This window comes from Eulemur rufifrons, chromosome 6 (assembly GCF_041146395.1).
Source record: "Eulemur rufifrons isolate Redbay chromosome 6, OSU_ERuf_1, whole genome shotgun sequence".
In the NCBI taxonomy this organism is placed as follows: domain Eukaryota; kingdom Metazoa; phylum Chordata; class Mammalia; order Primates; family Lemuridae; genus Eulemur; species Eulemur rufifrons.
The window spans coordinates 31,246,160-31,269,763 of NC_090988.1; the positions used below are offsets into that span (position 1 = coordinate 31,246,160).

Here is a 23,604-nt window from a genome sequence, read left to right on the forward strand (position 1 = left end):
AAAAAAAAAAAAAAAAAGGAAAGAAAGAAAGAAAGAAGAAATGAAGTCTGGGCCAAACATATTTGGGTTTACTGGTTACATGATTTTGGACACATTATTTAACTTGAGCAAGATTATTGTGAAGATTAAATGTGATAATGTCATTATCCTGCAATACAATAAAAAAAGCTCTGGCTAGTAGGTTTTCTTGATTAACGTGTGGTTATAGGTGGCCTTCGTGTAAGAGGGAGAAAGTATTAGAAAGACCTGAATGGAGATGTCAACAGATGCTGTATGGAAGGATGACATGAGTTTATGGTGATCAGAATGTGACCTACACTCTCTAAATCTTCCCAAGGGAATATTAGGTCATCAGCAAACTATGAAACTACAATAACGAAAGAATTTTCATTACAATTTATTTTCTCTAAAGAGAAGAATCTCAATTTGCAGATTCTATATCTGGATTTCATTTTTCAAATTTATATGCTTGGCATATAAATTTCCTTGATAACAATTTGTGAAATAGATAATCTATATGTGCTTGCTTTCCTCTGGAACCTTTTTAAATGTTCTATGTTTCTCAAGTTTACCAACACAGTTTAGAAGGTCTTCCAAAGATCTATTAAATGTATGTTACATGGCCAGCTGATAAAGTTATGACCATAAAGGATATGATGTACACAAAGTACTATCATCGTGCTATGGAAAAAGTTAATTATATTTCTCCTGAATCAACAGGTAAGTTTGGTACAGCATACTCTCTTTTAAAATCTTTGATTATGTTTTAGGCAAATTTCCTTTTTGTAGGGTATGAAGAAAATCTTTGTGGTGCTAATATATTTTAGAGGTCAGTCAGCAAACCAAAAGTAGAATTTTTCTCTTGAAGTGTATGATCCTTGCAGTCACAGAAAAATTCTGCCGCATAACTAATAAAATGTGCTACTTTTACATTATTATGTTTATTTTGGCTTGTCTTTCCTAGAATGACTACAAAAAACTGTCAATGCAGTGCAAGGATTTTGTTGTTGGACTCCTTGATCTGTGCAGAAATACTGAAGAAGTCGAGGCCATTCTCAACGGGGATGTTGAAACGCTCCGCAGTGGTGATCACGGTCGCCCGAATCTCAGCCGTTTAAAACTTGCCATTAAATATGAAGTAAAAAAAGTAAGATCAGGCATGAAGCCCATTTACGTTATTCCAGTTCTTATTGGTGCTAAATAAAGATAAAGTGTTGTTATTGTTAAGTTGACCTGGGTTTTTCTAATTAACAGTTGCACTAGGCAGATTCTCTAATAAATCATAAGCATCTATCTAGTTGTGAGGCACTTTGACCTAGCCTGTTGCCAGTCTTTAAAATCTAGACTTACATTTACAGAACTTTGCAGTGGTTGCCACTTTCCTTGACTTCACTAATGATTGAACGAAGACTTTGTTCATTCAAATTTTACATTTGTCATACGATTGAAACATCATTATTTAAGATTCCATTTCCCATTTGTTGCTATTTACCAATTTGGAATCAGTGCCTTCCATTTCTTCCTTGGTACCTTTGAATTTCCTCCAGCTGTATCTTTATTTGTGGAATATAATATTTTTAGTCTCTGTCTTCATGCAGTGGCCTCCTCCACCCACTTGACTGCTTTCTTAAGTTATATAAAATATCTTTTAAAATGTTTGTAAAGGTAGATTTTCTAACAAAAGTAATACATGCTCACGGTAAGCTTTCCAACTGTGTAGACATGCCCCCTCTAAATCTTTCTAATTCTTAATGGAGATTAATTAACCACTCTTATGTATCTCTCCACAAATTTCTATCTTGGACATTTTCACATATCAGCCAACAAATGTCCACTTCATCTTTTTAAAGGCGTCATTGTTGTATTACTATATTCATTCAAACAGTTTACTATTTAAGAATGTTTATTATGTTTTTTAGATTTTTGTTGTTATAAGATTTTTTGTCTATTTTTGTACAGTAAACATACTTGTTTTTATAGCTTGCTTACTTGCATGAGTTTTATCTGTAGACAAAAATTCATAACTATGGAATTAATATGTCAAATTTTTATTTTTAAATTTCAAAACATCTGCTAAGTTTCCTTTCAAAAAAGGTGTACCAGTTTCTACCCATAATGGGTATTATAAACTTTACCATTCCGAGTGAACATTGTGCCTTGCTTTAATTACCTTCAAGGTCAACCATCCTTAAGACTCAACTGTGGTTCCTTTATATAATCTTTTAACATTTTTTACCAATTTTTATTTCGGGTTGCTGCTTTTTATAGATTAAATAACTCTGTCATATGTATGGTTCATTTGTAAAAACTAAATATGTGAGAATAGAAAAATTCTGAAGAATAAAAATTGAATTTTAAAGTTTTCTTAATTGAAAGAATTATTGGCACAAGAATAAAAGGAGGTATCAGTGGAACAGAATAGGCAGTCTAGACACAGACCCATATACAAATGGGAATTTAGTATAAAATAAATGTGGCATTTTTAGGTCAGTATAGGAAAGGAAGCATTTTTTTTAAAATATTTAGCCAGCTGGGCTAATATGATATTTACCTCACTTCTTCTAGAGGAAAAAAATATAAATAATCCTAAAAGCCCTCATATAAAACATTGATGAATCTTTTTATAATATTAAATTTCAAAAAGTTTTCTATACTTTCAAAGAAAGCCATAAAGGAAAAGTTTGATAAACTGTAATCTTCAAATTTACATAGTACATATTAGAACCTCTTGCCTTCTTGCTTGATGCCTGTTTTTTTTGTTTGTTTGTTTGTTTTAGACAGAGTCTCTCTCTGTTGCCTGGGCTAGAGTGAGTGCCGTGGCGTCAGCCTAGCTCCCAGTAACCTCAAACTCCTGGGCTTAAGCTATCCTCCTGCCTCAGCCTCCCGAGTAGCTGGGACTACAGGCATGTGCCACCATGCCCGGCTAATTTTTTCTATATATATTTTTGGTTGGCCAGATAATTTCTTTCTATTTTTAGTAGAGACGGGGTCTCGCTCTTGCTCAGGCTGGTCTCGAACTCCTGACCTCGAGCGATCCACCCGCCTCGGCCTCCCAGAGTGCTAGGATTACAGGCGTGAGCCACCGCGCCCGGCCGATGCCTGTTAATTAGATGTTTTATGTTTGTTCTTTAATTCTAACAGTATTATCTATGGGAAGGCACAGAACTGAATATTAAAACATGTGAAAATAGTTTATACTGAACCTTTCTTTAATCAAGCTGTTAAATGTTTTGTCACTTCCCCGCTAGTTTGTAGCTCATCCAAACTGCCAGCAGCAGCTTCTCTCTATATGGTATGAGAACCTCTCCGGTTTACGGCAGCAGACGATGGCGGTCAAGTTTCTTGTGGTCCTTGCTGTTGCCATTGGTCTGCCCTTCCTGGCTCTCGTTTACTGGTTTGCTCCATGCAGCAAGGTATGTCTGCGAAGCCTGGAGCTCTGTTACCCACTAGAAGTATGTCTTATGCAGGGGAAAATTCTATTTCTGAAAATGAAAATTTCAGAGAAGTATAGTTGGGTTTAAATCATCTTTATTGCTTTCAATATTACAAAACTAATATTATTTGCTATAGAAGCACAGAAAAAAATGAAGAGAAATTCACCTGTAATATCACCATTATAATGTGTGAAAGAAAACTTCAGTTACTATATTATTTACTTTTGCTCTTTTCTCTATGTATTAATATATTTATGTACATACTTTTATATATTTTAATACGGTCATAGTATCATTGAATAGATATTTCAAATGACAGATGAACACTTTTCCTCTCTCTGTTTCTCCTCTGGCAAAATTTGAGATGAAAGTTTTGTTTTGTATTTATTTTAGCTAATATGACCGGATAAATCTTAAATAAAGGCCAATCATGTAAACATTAATATAATACTTGTTTCAATAAGGAATTTCTTTTAGGGACAAAGTACACCAGAGCCTAACAGCAAAGATTTTCTACCTGCCCAGGCTTTGGTGAAAATAATACATTCAGATGGACCTAGCCTTTCATTAATGTGACAGAACAAGTTTGAGAAATGTCTACCTGTCATTCTGTTAACAGGCAGAAAAATTTGTGTACTGCATTGCTAAAAAGCCTATTCTTCATGTTTTGAAGCCACATTCCTCGATCTGTTTAAGTTGTAATTCTGAGAGGCAGACTGAAAAAATGCTAATGCTAAGTGGCTACAATATCTGCAAGACCATCTATTAATGTGCTGTATAGAAATATCAGTTGGATCACTTGCCATTCTTAAAGATGGGCATGACTCATTTTCAAACATTTGTAACATGTGGGTGCAAACACATACACCACCATTGCCAACATATTGTCTTCTTATTACTTAGTCATATATTTGGTGTTTTAGCTATATAAGGACATTTCATGATGACTCATGCTAGAAAGCTGGTGCACTTTTACACAGTGGAAACTTCATAATTATTTCTAGTGATTATGATAGGTACTGCTGGAAACTGGGCATTTTCTCTTGAGAGTAAAATCCATCATCATAGATTTTTTCCCCTTAAAATATATAAGGCCAAAAGCTGACATCTCCTATAAATATAAATGAGGGACATAAAATGAAAATAGTGAGATTTACTAGAAATGACATTTATAGCAGAGATTTCATCTATAAAGTTGTATTTTTTTCCCTTTTTCATAGGAATATCAGATTTTACTTGGAAAAACAAATCTAAATTGTCCTCACTAGAACATAAGCTACATCTCTATATGTACTCTCTTTGTTCTGTTTCTACTACATTTCCTAAGCCTTCAGAGATTAAACTGAATTGAAAGGGAGGAGTTTCTGAATTATTCTTCTTACGACTCTGTGATCAGTTAAATTATAGTCTTTTCCTGAACTGAATAATTTTCTTTTTCCATAACCAGCTAGTTCAAAAGCATAATGCCTTCCAGAGTGTCTGGTGCTTTGACACAGACTATTTTTGGCAGTCTTTAGAGTTACACATTTCTTAAATTTTGATTGAATTCTAATTAACCTGATTTCCTTCACTATTTCTTCTTCCCTGGCCATATTTCTTTCTGGCATCTGTTTTCCATCCTCGTTTATGAACACTGAGGCAAATAATCAAATTAAAAGGACATTGTCAAGGTATTTTCTTTCCTATACAAAATATATTTAACTGACTTATTTATCCTTTGAAGCATGATGATAAAATCTGTTTTACAGTTTCCCACTAGAAATGAACATAAACATTATTTACAGGTCACAGGATTGATTTTGTGCGCGTGTGTGTGTGGGGGGATTGCTCCAGCTAAATTGATGCTTTTATTTAAAATATTTTAGATTTTCCAATGTATCCATGAAAATGAAAATTAGTCCACATCAATCAAATTGCAGGCCTAGGCACCTTGACTGAGTCCTTATTTCTGTTTAACATTGGTATTATTTTTCAAGTTTTCTCTCTTCTCCTTGTAGGAGTTGTTTTGTTTTGTTTTGTTTTGAGACAGGGTCTCAATCTGTCGCCCTGGCTAGAGTGCCGTGGCATCAGCCTAGCTCACAGCAACCTCAAACTCCTGGACTCAAGTGATCTTCTTGCTTCAGCCTCCCCAGTAGCTGGGACTACAGGTGTGTGTCACCACACCTGGCTAACTTTTTCTATTTTTTGTAGAATCAGGATTTTGCTTTTGCTCAGGCTGGTCTTGGACTCCTGACCTCCAGTGATCCTCCTGCCTCTGCCTACCAGAGTGCTAGGATTACAGGAGTGAGCCACTGTACCTGGCCTAGAACTTTCTTTGTTCTTTCTTGTTCTCTTTCTCCTACCGTAACCCAAATATCAATTGTTTTATGCTTACTACAATAAAAATAGTTCCTACTGTATTTCAAATCATTTTACCTTAAGCAAGTCTCAACGTTTTTCATTTCTATGTGGAGTTTTGTAGCTAGGTATTTGGTCATCAATAAATACCTGAAAAAGAATATGATACATAATATTTAAAGGCAAGTATTTCTTTCAATGCTTACCCTCAATAAATTGCCAGGTACATTAATTGTTCAATTTATTCAATTATCTCCTCCTTTACAGTATTTTTAGAAACTTGTTTATATCCTAGATTATATAGGTGGCAAATTTTACTAACATGGATAACTCACTTCAATTCCTAAAGTCCAATGAGAGATGCCAAAATTCCCCTTAATTTAAAGAGAAATGTGACTCAATATTTATAATAAAAAGCAAAGCTGTCAGGCACAGTGGCTCATGCCTGTAATCCCAGAACTTTGGGGAGGCTGAGGTGGGAGGATCCCTTGAGGCCAGGGGTTTAGACCAGCCTGGGCAACATAGAGAGATCTTGTCTCTACAAAAAATTTTTTTAAAAATTAGCCAGATATAGTGGCACATGCCTGTAATCCCAGCTACTCACAAGGCTGAGGCAGGATGATCAGTTGAGGCCATGACTTCAAGGCTGCGGTGAGCTATGATGACACTACTGCACTCCAGCCTAGGCACCTGAGTGAGACCCTGTCTAAAAAAACAAAACAAACAAACAAACAAAAAGAAAAACAAAGGATGTGAAGATTCGGACATGGCACTTTAGTTTCCAGTCAACTTTTTGTTTGCATTTGGTTGGTTGGTTTGCTTGCTTTAAAAAAACCAAAAACCTAAAATGTTATTAATCAGCAAGAATGCCTGGTTTGATTCTCTTCTCTCCTCTCCCTTTGGAATAATACAAGGAAGGAGTAATATTCTGTAAGGGCCAGCAGCCCGGTGGAGAAGGAAAGCAAGCCAGGTCAGGGGTGAGGCACACAGATCAGACACCCTACTTTGATAACTGATCATTGCCTTTAGCTGTGTCCAGGATAGCTAAACCAAGATTTCAGATTTAGCCCATCAATTCATGAATGGATTAGCAAAATGTGGTATATGTATACCATGGAGTATTACTCAGCTATAAGAAATAACAGTGATATGGCATCTCTTTGGTTCTCCTGGAGAGAGTTGGAACCCATTCTACTAAGTGAAGTATCCCAAGAATGGAAAAATAAGCACCACATGTACTCACCAGCAAACTGGTTTCCCTGATCATCACCTAAGTGCACATTTGGGAATAACAACAATTGGGTATCGGACAGAGGTGGGGGCTGGGGGGAGGGGATGGGTGCATACCTACATGATGAGTGTGATGCGCACTGTCTAGGGAATGGAAACTCTTGAAGCTCAGACTCGGAGGGATGGGGGGCCATGGGCAATATATATAACCTGAACTTTTGTACCCCCATAATAAGCTAAAAAAAAAAAAGATTTCAGATTTATCAGACTGGTGCCCCATTCAATGTGGACAGCTTTATTTTCAACCCTATTTTAGTCCCCAACCTCACTTTTTCTTTTTGTAATTAATTAATTACGTTCTATTTTAATGTATGCTCTATTGTATTTTTGATGTCCTTGAAGGCTGCTTCTTAATCTTTCTGGAACAAGGCAAGTTGTACATTTTTCCATGGATTTCACTACTAATAGTCATTGGCCCCAATCTAAGTTTTCTCAAAATAGTTAAATAAATTGAGAATTTTTAAAAATTGGTTTAACTCAAGAAATCTTTGCCCAGACCAATGTCCTGGAGTGTGCCCCAATGTTTTGCCCTAGTAGTTTCATAGTTTCAGGTCTTAGTTAAGTCTATAGTTTTTATGCCAGTATCGTGCTGCTTTGTAAGATTTATAATAGCTTTTTCCATGAGGAAGATATGGACTCTTATAATAAATTTTCATTTGCTTTAATATATGATTAAAATAAATTGTATTTAAAACATTACAGAATTACAATTGCATATATGGCACACCCTGGAAAAATAAATTAAAGTCACATTGATGTTCATTTATTGACTGTTCATATTTAAAATGAAAAACAGCTAAAGGCAATAGGCAAAAGAAAATTTGTCTATCATGTGTTTTAACTTTGCCTTCGTTTGATTATTTGTGAGTTAGATTTTTAAAAAAGTATTTAAAAAATACTCTTTGAATCAATTTAATAAGTAATCTTATAGAATTGTTCCTTTTTACAGCAAATTTTTACAAAGTAACTTTGGATTGGCTCTGAAATACCAGTTGGATCTATTGCCTTAAATATATACATAGAGAGAGAGAGATAGAGAGAGACAGAGAGAGAGGCAGAGAGAGAGGGAGAGAGTTGGCCCTCCATACCCATGGGTTCTGCATTCCTGGATTTGACCAACCACACATTGAAAATATTTGAAAAAACAGTTGTGTCTGTACTGAACAGAAACAGATTTTTAGATTTTTATTCTTGCCATTATTCTCTAAACAAGATGTTGAATGTAATAATACATGTTTGAGATGATAGATATGCCAATTACCCTGATTTGATCTCTATGTATCAAAACATCACTATGTACCCCTGTAAATATGTACATTTATATGTAAATTAAAAATATATAGTATAACAACTATTTAAATAGCATTTATTTTGTATTAGATAGTATAAGTAATCTACAGATAATTTAAAGTATACAGGAGGATATACATAGGTTGTATGTAAATACTACCCCATTTTATATCAGGGACTTGAGCATCCTTAGATTTTGGTATCCGTTTAAGGTCTTGCAAGCAATCCACTTTGGATATCTAAGAACATGGATACCTGTATATACATCCAGAATACACACACATAATCCCCACCCCCCCACACACACCCGCCTGGCCTAAGATTCAAAATATCAAGAGAGAGAAGAGACCAAACTGCATGATTCATTTCTGCTCTAACTTTTATGATTTTGGAAAACATATGGACACATAAAGCTTACAGGAACACAGAACATTGTGTTCCTTCCATTATAGCATTTAGCTTTTCCAAGTCCTAAAAGATACTTGCTTTCTTTAATAATTTACATATGTATGCACTTTGATAAGAAAGTATGAAACTGCTTTGTAACCAAATAGAAGAATTAACTCTGGAACAAGAACGTTTGTGTTCACATTCCACCTCTACCACAATGTGTGTGAACTTGAACAAGTTTCTTGACCTTACTTCCTCAGTTTCTTCGCAAAATGAGCATTTTACTAGTATCTATTCCTTTGGATCATTGTAATGATTACATGAGTTAACAGTGCAAAGCACTTAAAACAGTACTTGGTGTATACAAATACCAACTCAGTGTTGGTTGTATTTTATTAATTTATAAATTTTTCTGAAATAATAAACTCATTTGAAAAGGTGTTGAAAGATATAGGCCCTCTCCTAAGGGAAAAAATTAAAAACACTGCACACACGTTTTGAGTTTTGTTCACCATTTCAGAGGATGTCCGGAGCCCTTGAGACACATTCTAGATCCTTTCCCTGCCTAGACTAAGATCTCTGCATTTCAGGCAGAAATGAATCTTATAAGAGGCACAATAGCTTTTATTGTCCCCATATTTCCTATGAAGAATCTGGTTTTCATATAATTTAGGAAATGTACTCATTGTCACTCAGCTAATGAGGGAATGAAACTGGAATCTGAACCTAAAATGCTGGACTTTAAATCCAAGGTCCTTCCAGGACATTGTTCCAATACACTATGGGAACTGCCCTGCTGCCCTGTCTTCAGTTGGGAGTTCTTCATGGTACTCATGACTTTTTCCTCCATTTACAACATCACCAAGATGGCAACATCAGCTGATGTCTGAATTGCATGCATGCCAATGAAATATACTTGAGGACAACAACCAAGGAGCCATACCTGATTGCAAAGTAGACTCAATTTTATATTTTCATTGCTGCTTCCTCAATACTTCAGGCAAAATTAGTTTGCTTTCTGTGAATAATGTTGATATTATGCTCTGCATTTTGTCACCAATATTATATAATATTTGAAGAACTTAAAAATCCTTTAATAGAAAAGAAAGTCTATTTGTTAATCAAGAACATTGGTACATGTTGGTGAAGACTGAAATTCTATAACAGCATGAAAAATTATTATTCTATCACTAATTATATAAACATTTATAATTATCTTAGAAGAACATGGGAATATGCAGATGTTTATGCTTGTGTGTATATGTGTGTGTTTTGCAAAATGTACAATACCAAGTTAATATTTTCTTTTGGTGTGTGTTGTGGCAGATGGGGAAGATAATGCGAGGACCATTTATGAAGTTTGTAGCACACGCAGCCTCCTTCACCATTTTTCTGGGACTGCTAGTCATGAATGCAGCTGACAGATTTGAAGGCACCAAACTCCTTCCTAATGAAACCAGCACAGATAATGCAAAACAGCTGTTCAGGATGAAAACATCCTGCTTCTCATGGATGGAGATGCTCATTATATCCTGGGTAATAGGTAAAGACTAATTTCTGTCATCATGTCTTTTTGCAGCCTTAGCAGTTGGACTGAATGACACTGATTCTTTTACACATCAGTTATACAAATGTATGCAGCGTGATATAATGCACCACACACCAAATGTGTGCTTTGTGTTCTTAAAGCACAGTTGCCTTGGGTGCATTGTCAGTGCCATAGTCTTCTCACATACCATGTGCTTTTTTGTATTTCCAAGAAAAATCCAGGAAGAAAACCAACAGGATAATATCAATGAAACCCCACCGGTAATAAAAATCTGCCATTCATATTTTGGAAGAGCTATAAAATTTCAAGCTTAAAAACAACCACATGATTTCATGTTGAGATTTAATAGGAGCTGAAGCTATTAGCTGCTCTCATTTATTTAATATTTATTACATACCAGGAATTATTCAAAGCACTTTACATATATCAAATCATGGAATCTCTCTGTGCCTCAGTTTTCCAATATGTAACGTATAGTTACATTTTCTTATCAGATTTATGTGAGACTTAAGTAACTTGCTTTAAATCTCCCAGGTTTTAAGTGAAAGAGAAAGAATTTGATCTTAGTTACTGCACTATTTGTCTTTAGAATCAAACATACATGTGTCTTATCATTAAATATAATGCAAATGAGAAAGATATTTCAATTGGATGTTTATGAATAAATAAATTCAATAGCTAATAAGTGCCTTTGTTAGGTAATGAGGTTACTATGGTGAATGAGATGCAGCCTTTGTGCTCAAGGAAGTTAATTAAGTCTGGGGAGCAGGTCAATAAGTAAATTGGTAATTAAAACCCAATGTGAAAAGCGCTCTACTTGAGGAAGTGTTAGGATGTTATGAACACACAAAGATTGGGCATAGAAATCTGATTGAGGTGGGATGTGGAAGGGGCAGAGAAGCCCTCCCTGGACAGTATGCTCAGTCTGAGACTTTGAGGATGAGGGAATGTTAACTGGACTGTGTTTGGGGCACAAGGACTCTACAAGGCATGGAAACAGATGCAGAGGTATGGAACTAAGACAACGTGTGGAGCACGTGAGTTAGGCAGAGCTGGAGCCCAGGTGCATGTGTGGCTGTGGGTGATGGGAGATAAGGGTGCTGAAATGTCTGGGGGATGATTTTCAGCAGCTGGTGATGTGATCAGATCACATTGTAAAAAGGTCACAGTGGTTGTAAGATACACAGTGGCTCGAAGTGATCCCTGTGAGGAGGATGAGGGCCAGAACTCAGGGACATGGGGAAAGGATTTCAGAGCTACTTAAAAGATACACTCCAGAGAACGTGGTGATTATTGCACATCCAAAGGGAGAGCTGTGGATTCTGCCGTGGACTACTGGGTGATGACTGCAATTCTCTAAGTGGGAGCATATAGAAGGAAGATCATGCTTGGGACTAGGGGAATGAAAAGCTGATCGTTAAGTTTGGGTTGTGGTGGACTTTGAAGTGCCCATGGAATTTCCAGGTGGAAATGTTCACTAAGTAATAGAGAGTATTAATACAACCCCCGGGAGAAGTCTGAGCCGTGGATAAAGTTCTAGCAATCCTCAATTCCCAGACGCTACTTAAGGCCCTGACTATGCATGAAATTACCTAGGGTGAAAACAAGATATAAAAAAACAGAAGAGGGCCCAAGGGATTTTCATATATTACCTTTAGTAGGCCATAAGTTTGGTTCCATCCTCTCCCCCTATCCCTGCACCCTACCCAGTGACCTGTAAAAGCATATAGTCAGTTTTTTATCACTTCTAGGGCAGGGCTTGTCTTCTTGGCTTCTTTACGCTGGAACCTGATGGGATGATCTATTGAAATATTAAGAAGCATTTTGCAAAATGCCTTATCATTCTAAATGCATGTGAGGTAATTCAACAGCATTTGAGTTATTCAAAACTTCTGAATCACTTCATTTTCTGGATATGTTTCAAGGAAAAATATGGACAGTGGCATAAAATGTGAATTGTATCACCAAATAATAAAAACTCTTAGATACAGAAGAGGACTTTGATTTTATTCTATTTCTTTTCCAATCAAATTGAGGAGACTATAACAACAAATAAATGAAATTTCACCTATAATATCAGATTTAAAATAAGAATAAACAATCATTGGGACATTGCCTTTACCTTATTATATTTAAATCCTCTCCACTATGGTTTTTTTTAATGTGTTAGTATATGAAAAGTACATAATACAGTGCTCACACACAGGAAATATTCAATAAATTTCAGGTAATTATAATTATTATTAAAGTTTTCACTAAGATTTTTTATGTTACCTTTATATAGGTGTGCTATTTCCTGCTAAAGGCATATTAGTTCAGACATGACTCTTTTAGTGTAAGATGAAACTTTGAAAAATTACATTTTATATAAGGAGATTACATATAAAGAATGTTCATTTTATTCTTTATTATAATTAACTCCTTATACTAGTCTAATTTTATTATAAACTTTAGATGTTTTTTCCTTTTTCACTTAGAAACCTAAACCAAGACTATTAAATCAGCTTTTAACTTTATAAATAAAAGCATTTTTTGGGGAACTATTACTCCACTAACTTTGTATTTGGCATCAGAGATTATCTTACAGTATTTATTTAAAGGGAAAATAATAGCACCACATGTACTCACCATCAGATCAGTACTAACTGATCACCACTACGGTGCTCATGTGGTAGTAATATTCACTGGGTGCCGGTCAGTGGGGGGTGGGTAAACTCACAACTAGTGGATGCAGAGTGCACTGTGTGGGGGAAGGGCATGCTTGTAGCCCTGGCTTGGGCACAGCTAAGGCATTATATGTAACCAAAATGTTTGTACTCCCATGATATTCTGAAATAAAAAAAAGAGAAAGGGAGGCTTTGAGGGAGGGGCTACACTATGGTTTGGATGTTTGTTCTTTCCATACCTCATGTTGAAATTTGATCCCCGGTGTTGGTGGTGGGGTCTAATTGGAGGTGTTTGGCTCATGGAGGTGAATCCTTAATGAATAGATTAAGGCCCTCCCTGTGGGGTAGTGGCGAGTGAGTTCTCATTCTTAGTTCCTGCAAAAGCTGGTTGTAAAAAGAGCCTGGCATCTCTCTCTTCCTTCCTTTCTTGCCGTGTGATCTTTGCACATTCCAGCTACCCTTTGCCTTCTACTGTGAGGGCCTCACAAGAAGCAGATTCTGGTGTCACGCTTCTTGTACAGCCTGCAGAGCCATGAGCCAAATAAACCTCTTTTCTTTATAAGTTAAAAAAATAAAATAAAGGGAAAATAATAACTCGGAATAGACAACTGATGCTTTTATAGCATATGTTAGACTCCTAGTTCAGTTTCCAACACTGGCATTTATTGTTTAAAGTTATTTTTGAAAGAAGTTTGTTGTACCTTCTGGAAATATTAGTAAGAAGTGGCATTACTTAGGTTAGATGTTGAGTGTGTTATGTTGGCTTGAGGGAGAAAACTGACATTATTGGTCACAGAAAGCAAATTCATCTAATTTTTTAGTTGAAAAAAATTTGAAAGGCTAAATTGCAGAACTGATGTTCCAGGACATCTTGACGAGACACAATGGTGAGCTCAAACCAACAAGAGGACGTGTAGCAGGAACACAGGGAGGGGGACGTGCTTGAAGACACTCAGGTGGAAAGATCCTCAGGGGCTCTTGTAACCTAGTGGCCAGTGTGAGCTGCGGAGGAAGCAAATGCAGTCCTGGGATGACTCTTCAACAGAAGGAGAGGACTGCAGTCAAGGCTGTGCTTACCCCACTGGCCAGAGCACGTCCGCAGGATTGTGCTTGGCTCTGGGTGCCACCTGCAGCCAATTGGCAAATAGGGAGCATCCCAAGCACAGCAGCCAGAAGGGTGAGTGGCTTCTCCATGAAACAGCACTTAAAGGGACTGAGATCTAGATTACCCTAGGGGGTAAGGAGTGGAGTGGATCCAAGCATTGTCCATCCCGAGGCTTGTTTATTTGGAGGGCTTCATTTTTAGAAAAAGAAGACAAAGCAAGGACCTAGAAGGAGCCTGAGCAAATAAGGCCTCTTGAAGTTTGAGCTCATTAGCTTCATGGTAAACCTGCCTCTGCTAGAGAAGAATAGATTTAATAAGCACACATGTGGTATTGGGTTTTGTTTTTTGTTTTTTTAAGAAATTTAAAGGCGGAGTGAGCTGACTCATTTGCTACTGCTCTAGAAGGCAAAAATAGAACCATTGGGTCCACGATGAAGGAGTATTTCTAAAACTTCAACAATGGGACGAGCAGCCGTGAGCGTCAGTAAGCACCCCATCTCCCTGATCCCGTGACGTCCCCTGCTTGGGACAGAGCCTGGATGAGAGGGAGGATTTCAAACTGTGCTTGGCAGCACCCAGGGGTCCTCGGGAGAAATAAGACAGGAACTATTCCTTCTGGCAGAATTGTTCATTGTATTTGTTTCAGTTTTTAAGCTTCAGTAAGACATCATTTGTACCAAGAATTCTACTTAAAAAGAGAGGAAAGAAGATGGAGAAGTGGAAGGAAAAAGCGGAGGGGAAACTTTGAAAACGACTAGGCTGTATGAGTTCAACTGTCCCTTTAGTCCCCATGCTTTGTTACTCCGGCCTGTCCTCACCTCCTACTGAGGCTGGCAGGAACGCAGGGACTGCAAAAAGAAAGCTGCCTTTGCATTTTTTCATCGCTACTTACGTTTTAGTGTGTGTGTGTAGATTTAGAGTTGCTCTGCTAGCGTATATATGAATTCAATCCTAGTGCCCTCTTAACTTGAAATAACTCAAAATAAGTAATGAAGTTGTCTGCTCTGTAAACTATGTCCTTTATGTTGTACTGATTGTTGGTTTTGAGAAAAAGCACATGATGTGCTCTTGGAGAGCCGAGACTGTGGCATTTTCTTAATCCCTACAGGGCTGTGCAGCCATTCACATAGCAGCTTCTGTCATTGGCATCTCCGACAAACGTTGTGAGAATTTGGGGCAGGTGGTTGCCAAGGGTAAGGGAAGGTTATTTTCAACTAGGGGCTATGAAAGACTTCTTGATGGAGGTAGGTTTTGATCTATTGATGGAGTTTGGATTCTGTTTCTCCAGGGGGCTCTAGGAGGAGGTGGGATGTCAGAGAGGGGTGTCTTAAAGACAATGGGGGGTAAAGTCACTTCTTTTAAATAAAATGAAATTCTTCAAATTAAAAAAGAAGACGTGCCAATCATGGAAAATTTAAAATAGTAAATGCTCAATAAATGTTAGTCATAATTTTTTCCAAGTACCAAACACTGTGTTGTTTATTTTACATGTACTATTTTATTTGTCTCATAATAATCCTATGAAGTAGATATGAACTATCATCCTCATTTTACAAATTGAGTATTAGAATGTTTAAGTAACTTACCAGAGACTTCACAACTAATAAGTGGAGGAACAAAGTCTCAAATTCATGACAGTCTGATTTCAAAACCAGTGGTCCCAAATACCACACTAAAAATTTGAGAGCATATGCAGTATTATTAATAATTCCACCAGAAAGAGATGACTACTATTAATATGTTTCTGTAATTTCTTCTAGTCTTTTGCTATGCTGGTTTTAAACATGAAGTCATAGATTATATAACATTTTAAACTGTTTTACTTAACATTATGATGTAAAGATTTTCCAATGTGTGTTAGTCCAGGTCCTCCAAGATGTAGGCACAGAGATTAAATGTACAACAATTTTATTAAGGGTAATGGAAATTTTATCAAGAGAAAAATTTTTTATCAAGAAAATTTCTTGCAAGAGAAAATGGGGAGAGAGCTGAGGAAGCTCTCAATGGCCATCAGATTGGGATGCAAGTCAAACCTCAAGGGACTGAGAGAAAAAGAGAGAGAGAGAGAGAGAGAGAGAAGGAAAGTTGGGTAGAAGCATCCTAGATCTCCATGCAGTCTAAGGAAAGCTTAGCAAGGCTGCCACAAAATCCTTGAGCCAGTCGGCCGTCAGAGGAGTCCCATGTCTCCCAAGAAGGGGCACCCTCAGTCACTGGCTGGGAGCAATTCAGGGGAAGCATGGCCTTAAACAAAAGTGAAAATGATTTTCAGAAGGCAGTAGCTGAGACCCACAGTCAATCACATTCCTGTAGTTGGAGGTCAGTGAGGCACATTCTCGTGGACATTACCCCGTGGTAATTGATACAATATCATATTACATGGCTGCATAATATTCTATCTGTCCAAGTCCCATGATTATTTCTATTTCAGGGTGTTGATATGGGTATGTTTGTGTGTTTTGGTTATTATAAAGTATCCCACAATAAACATTGTTTAAATATTTTTTTATGTGTGGAATTTGTTGATCAACAGGATGTTTGTTATCTTAAGGCTGTCAATGAACTTTGTCAAATTGCTTTCAGGTAATGCACCGATATTGCTAGACTATGGGATTTGTAGGGATGTGGGAATTGTGGCTGGCCAGGAAGGTTGGGGCTAAATTTTAAATGTCAGGCTGAGACCTTTAAAATTTATTTTGTTTTATTGAAGAACTAAGGCTGGAATGAAATTGAATTGATATTTTAACCCCTTTCTATTGCAGGCATGATATGGGCTGAATGTAAAGAAATTTGGACTCAAGGTCCCAAGGAATACTTGTTTGAGTTGTGGAATATGCTTGATTTTGGTATGTTAGCGATCTTTGCAGCATCATTCATTGCAAGATTCATGGCATTTTGGCATGCTTCCAAAGCCCAGAGCATCATTGATGCAAATGATACTTTGAAGGACTTGACAAAAGTTACACTGGGAGACAATGTGAAATACTACAATTTGGGTGAGTTTACAGTACACAGTCAATATAAATTAATAAATATGCAGAATTTTCTTGTATGATAGATATCAGTAGTAGTTGAGTTACTTCCCAATTTTCGTAAAATGTTGGTTAGTTTCCAACATCTGTATCTAAAGAATGAGCACCTATCTGAGGAAGCATGAGGAAGCATGCCTTCTGCTCTTCCTTTAATTTGTCTACTGGCTGGAACCCTCCCTTGGTCACAGAAATCATCTCCTTTTATGTCTTAGATCAACTGGCTACCTACCAAACTTCATTGAGAATGTCTTCCTTATGTCTTGGATTTATTTTTTTCCTTACTTCTATTAACAATAGTTCACATTTGAATTGTACATATATGCAATGTATACTATTCAGCCTTTAAAAAAAAAGAAAATCCTGTCATTTTGTGAAAACATGAATGAACCTGGAACACATTATCTTAAGTAAAATAAGCCAGGCAAAGAAAGACAAATACTGCATGATCTCACTTATATGTGGAATCTTAAAAAAGTCAAACTCATAGAATTAGAAAGTAATGGTGGTTGCCAGGGGCTGGGGTGGAGGCAAAATGGGGAGATCTTGGTGAAAGATAAAAAGTTTCAGTTATACAGGAGGAATAAGTTCTGGAGTCTGTTGTATGACATGGTGACTATAGTTAATAATAATGTACTATATACTTGGAAATTGCTAAGAGGGTAGATTTTAAATGTTCTTACCATAAAAAATGATAAATATGTGAGGTAATGGATATGTTAATTAGCTTGATTTAATCATTACACAATGTATACATATATCAAAACACCATGTTATATCCCATAAATATATACAATAAAAAGTTTACATTTGAGTACCATGTCCATTTAAAACATAAACTATTTGAAAGCAAAGGAATTGTTGAGATCTCTGAGAGGACCCCCAATAAATAACACCACTATTTCCCCATCAGGCTCTGAACTAGTTGAGAAATAAAACAAGAAGTTAATATGGAGGTCAGATCATCAACTCTGATACTGATAAGATTCAGGGTAGATGACATAGGTCTGAGTCTATTAGCCAGCAGGCTCAGTAATATCCCAGAACGAGGCAAACATATCCTCCAATTTCAGACATCAATGCATCAGGGCATTCTCCCCACAAGGGGGATGGCAGCAAGTGCCCGATCAGGTGAGACTCCACCATGGAGGACCAGAGGAGAATTCTCAAGAGAAAGTAGGTAACACTGAGCCAAGGATGCCAAGTTCTTCATTCCAATTCAGCAATCAGATAAGTCGTTCCACCTCCTCAGGAGGAAGTGACTAAGGGATGAAAGTAGGTCCAGTTATTTGCTTGAGGAAAATCCCTCCTTGTAGAAACATGGATTGGGGAAAATATATTCCCTTTGAATACTTATTTCAAACTTTCTGTTAAGAAATCAGTTAACATTCACTTGGCACCTCTATGGGTTTATCATTTATATCACACAAGAGCCCCTTATTATTATTATTTTTAGTATTTATTTTAATGTTTAAAGATTTTTTAAAAATAGAACTTTTAAAAATCAAAGCTATCTATTTAGAGATGATACTTATATTCAAAGCACTTATAAAAAATGAAACTGCTTTTATTAGTTTGTTATCCTTTCCTAATTCTGCTTCTCAACAAATAAGCAAATAAAAATTTATAATCATATTTTTCCTCTTTCTTCCACACTGTTTTCCATTTTTATTCATAATGGTTTCTTAATTGGGTTTTTAATGACCTGATGTAATAATGCATAAAAATTTATAAGTGAATAATTGCTACATTTTATGGTAAAAAATAGACTTGTTTGAGTGACCAATCAAAATTACTTCTAATAAGTTTAAATAACTACAAGTTTTCTATAAGCCCCAAATTACATTATATTGTAATTATAGCTGAAGATTAAATAATAAGTGCTACCATTTATTAAGTACTAGGAACTTTCTAAACACTGAACATATGTTGACTTATTGAATTCTCATAGCAGATGAGGGAGGTAGGAGTTGTATTATCTCATTTTTAAAAACAGGAAAATAAAACTAAGAGAAGTAATTTGCACAAGTTATCTCAGTTGAAATTTTGTATATATGTGAAATATATATATATATATATATGAATTTTTACAGATACTGACTCTATCTATAGTCTGAGCTCTTAGCTATTATGCTGTACCTTTATGGAAACTTGCTAGCAAACCAGGGGGATCATCTTCTTAATAAATTCAGACGCTCAAATACAGTTGACATTTAAGAAACCTTTTAAGATCAGAGACTTCCATTTGGGAAATGGATTGCTAATTATTTTTCTCTCTCAGAAAAAAAGTTACCTAAATAAACTACTTAAAGAAACTCACCATAACTCTTATCTTTGCTTTTTCCTAGCCAGGATAAAGTGGGACCCCTCCGATCCTCAAATTATATCTGAAGGTCTTTATGCAATCGCTGTAGTTTTAAGTTTCTCCAGAATAGCCTATATTTTACCAGCAAATGAAAGCTTTGGACCTCTGCAGATATCTCTTGGAAGAACAGTAAAAGATATCTTCAAGTTCATGGTCATATTCATCATGGTGTTTGTGGCCTTTATGATTGGAATGTTCAACCTCTACTCCTACTACATTGGCGCAAAACAGAATGAAGCTTTCACAACGTATGTGATCTCAGATGTTCTGGTGATAGTTATTGCCAATTAAATAAATGTTAGTTTAACAGTGTTTATGTAAGACCATGGGATAAATAATATTTTCGTAAAGACTTCATCTCTAATTCTTTTTTCACAAAATGAGAGGATTTTAAAATGAGTTGGAAAAACTCTGAGATGTAAGACCTTTCCTAATATTAAATAATAACTAACATTTTTAGAGCCAGGTTTTATGGTAAATATCTCACATGCATCCTTTCATTATCTCAATTTCACAAAAAGAGGAAACTGCAATTCACAAGAGTTAAATAATTTGCTAAATGTTTCATGGCTGTTAGTATTTGGAAAAGAGAGGATGTGACCCCTTGTTTACTGACTCTCACACCTTTGCCCTGTACCCTGGGCCCTTATGCTTACTGGGGCCTCCTGGGGAACTGACTATGAAAACAGCTGCTTTGCTAATTCCATTTCTCCCATATTATCATTGAGAAGATCTGAGTTATCAGTAGTAATGAGAGTTTTGACTTATGTTCATCATGGGCACATGTGTTTTTTATAAAGTATGTTTGGAACAGATTACTCAATTATCAGGTCTTCAGTGTTACTATGAGAAGCATCAACTGAAGCATAACCTACTGTTTGCCATTTGTAGTTTGTCAGGAAAATGAAACCACCTGGGTTAAGTAGATGGGCTTAGCTTTGGTCAATAGCATGCCTAAAGCACTGGGATTCCTACCTAAGATATATCAGTGGTTTGGGTTACATTGTCTGTTTATATTGTCATTTTTGTCATTAAGACATGTACTATTACTATCTATTTATTGGATGAGTAGAAGGATAGATCATCAGGAAACCTAAAAGAACTCTAACAAATTGTATTATTTTAAAGTAATACATTTAACACTTCAATTGCCAAAGCTATGGAGTATTTAAACGTTAATATCTGTGGTTATAAAATTATGTTGTAAGCATTTATTGAGTGATTATAATGTGCCAGATATTGAGCTATATGACTATGTACTTCATATGCACAATATTACCTCATCCTTCCAACAATCCTGTTGTACCTGATTTACAGAAAAGAAAAACGAGTTTCAGAAAGGTAAAGATTTTCTCATGAATAGCTAGTATTTGCAAAGACACAAAATCAACTCACTCTTATTATGGTACTATTGTTATTTGTTTATACACCTTCTTATTTATTTTCTTTCTTATATTTTTCCCCAGAGTGGAGGAAAGTTTTAAGACACTGTTCTGGGCTATATTTGGACTTTCTGAAGTGAAATCAGTGGTCATCAACTATAATCATAAATTCATTGAAAACATTGGTTATGTTCTTTATGGAGTCTATAATGTTACAATGGTCATCGTTTTACTAAATATGTTAATTGCAATGATCAACAGTTCATTCCAGGAAATTGAGGTATAATCTCTATTCATTTTTATAATTTGTACCTACATGTTTTTACTATTTCAAGGATCAACACAGCAATGAGGTTGAAAGTATGGACTGCTGTTCCTCCTTTGTTCTTTCCCCATTTTATATAGTTGTTTTATCAGCCATTTAGAAAATTTTAACTCTTTGCCTCCAAACACAACATTGATAAGATATGGTGGGGCAGTAAGGCATAAGGAGTAGAAATGTTGTCTGATGTGATTTGTTATTTATTTAAGAAAAAAAAAAACTTTAGGAATACTATATCAGCATGAATTTATATTTTATTCAAAAAATTATTGTTTATGAATGCTACTATTCTCCAAGTCTTTTTTGAGTGATGTTCCAAATTCACCCTTTTTCAAGTTGAGAATGATAATGTAAATTTTTATTCCAGAAATCTTGGTCTGTGTCCCAAATTAATGAGTGATTTACTGCAGAATAAAAAATTTTTCATAGTGTTTTTTAGAATGTAGGAAAATATGTTCATATCTTTCAGTATATTTATAAACATGTATGAACTTTGAAATCTATAGTCCTATAAGCCTGATAAAATTGTAGGTAGATTTAGGAAAGAGCGTGTGATTATAATGTTAACATTTCAAAAAAAAACTTGAAGCAGTCTTTGAGGTCTGAGAGTGTTTGTAGGCATTGTTCTTCCATCTAGCCACACAATGTTAAAAGCATCCCAGTAATTCTGTTTATGCATTTCCTTGATGAACTGTCATGTGTGTTTGTGTAGGATGACGCTGATGTGGAGTGGAAGTTTGCAAGGGCCAAACTTTGGTTTTCCTACTTTGAGGAGGGGAGAACACTTCCTGTTCCCTTCAACCTAGTGCCAAGTCCAAAGTCCCTGTTTTATCTGTTACTGAAGCTTAAAAAATGGATTTCTGAGCTGTTCCAGGGTCATAAAAAAGGTTTCCAGGAGGATGCAGAAATGAACAAGGTAATTTGGCTTGGAAATTTATAGTTGTACTCTTAAGTGCTCCGACCATTGTAACCACTATGCCACATCTCTTTAAAAAGAAGCAGTTCAGGATAACATATCATTTACTCCCAAATGTAGTCACTTAACACAGCCTAGTCCTTTGGCTTGTGTCTGCTTAATATGAGCTCATTGGACATTTCATACTTAAAATAATATTTTAAAAAATTCATGAAATATAACTAAACTAATGTGTTATATTATCTGGAGTGAATACTGAAAGGGGGAGCTCTTCTGGGCCCCATTTTTGCTGTTGTGGCTACATGTCCCTCATTTCACCTTCAATGTATAGAGCAAGGTAAAGCATCAGGAGCTGATTATGACTCAGGGAAACTTCACAGACTCTTAAATAAGTTCTCCATTGAAAAATTCAGAAATTAGTTTCTCACTTGCAATATGGGAGACCAGCCTCAGCAGTAAGGAGTTCAAAGAAGAAATCTCTAAGGACACTAATTGAAAACAATAATCCCACAAGGCAATGCAACCTCAAGAAAACATAAAAGAGATATAGTGCTTAGATGAGGAGCCAGGATGATCACAGTATGTTCGGGTGTGTTTAGAGAACACGTTGTATATAACTGGAGATGGGAGGTGGGTGCTTACCCTGTGCAGCCATCTCTGCTGTGTGCAGAACTCTCTACCCAGAGGAGAATTGAGACACTAGGTGCATCCAGAGGAGGACCAGGATGGGGACATGTATGAATATAATGTCATATGAGGGGGAAATGAAGGAGCTGGCTGTTTCTCCTGGGGAAAAAAAAAAGATTAAAGGAGAACAAGAATATCTTTAGAATTCCAACCTTTGATTAGACAATACTCTTTGTTTTTTGTTGCTTCAAAAATAAAGAGAGGTAATGGCAAAAGTTTCAAATAGTTCAATTTTTGTTCAATGTAAGAACAAATTTGTAGCAATAAGATCTGCCCAACAGAGTGATGGGCTGACTTTGGAAGTAGTGAGCTTCCCATCATGGTAGGTAGTCAATAAATGCTGGATGGTTGACATTAGGAATTTATTGGAGATCTTCCTTCCTACACTGGGTGAACAGCTGGTCCAAATGATTATAAAGTTTCTTTGCAATGATAAAATTCTATCATTGAATAAAAGGGAAATGTTCTAATTGTGCTCAGTTAGCTATTTATTGCTTGAGATTTTCAAGTAAAAAATTCTCTGAGTTCTAGTTCCCTCAACTATAATATAAAAATTATGTCTATATTGTGAAGATCAAATCAAATAAATATGTAGAAGTACTTTGAGAATTTGAAAGCCCTCTTTAAATGTACTTCTTATTATAGTTATTTTGTGTAGGAATTTTGGAAAAGTTTGCCATCTACGGCGTTCTTCTGGATGTATAACTTGTAGAACTCAATGGAGTAGCAAATCTTTTTCTTTCTTTGCTTAGTGTGATTAAGTGTGTAGTTTACAGGTCTGATTAGAACTGCTCCTGAGACATTTCAGTATCCGAACGAAATGTCCAAGCACTTCCCAAAGGGAA

At 36.0% G+C, this 23,604-nt stretch overlaps 1 protein-coding gene across 2 annotated transcripts in view; it reads left to right on the forward strand.

The window, feature by feature from the left end:
• The window catches only part of TRPC6 (transient receptor potential cation channel subfamily C member 6), a 119,153-nt gene that overhangs the window by 83,392 nt on the left and 12,157 nt on the right, over positions 1 to 23,604 (forward strand). The window contains exons 3-9 of one of the 2 annotated variants that reach the window (XM_069469026.1): positions 965 to 1,147; positions 3,249 to 3,413; positions 10,068 to 10,284; positions 16,821 to 17,054; positions 19,436 to 19,700; positions 20,919 to 21,114; positions 21,869 to 22,072. In XM_069469026.1, the coding sequence (XP_069325127.1) occupies positions 965 to 1,147; positions 3,249 to 3,413; positions 10,068 to 10,284; positions 16,821 to 17,054; positions 19,436 to 19,700; positions 20,919 to 21,114; positions 21,869 to 22,072 (1,464 nt within the window). The remainder of the gene's footprint in view (positions 1 to 964; positions 1,148 to 3,248; positions 3,414 to 10,067; positions 10,285 to 16,820; positions 17,055 to 19,435; positions 19,701 to 20,918; positions 21,115 to 21,868; positions 22,073 to 23,604) is intronic. The other variant, XM_069469027.1, reaches the window with a different exon arrangement.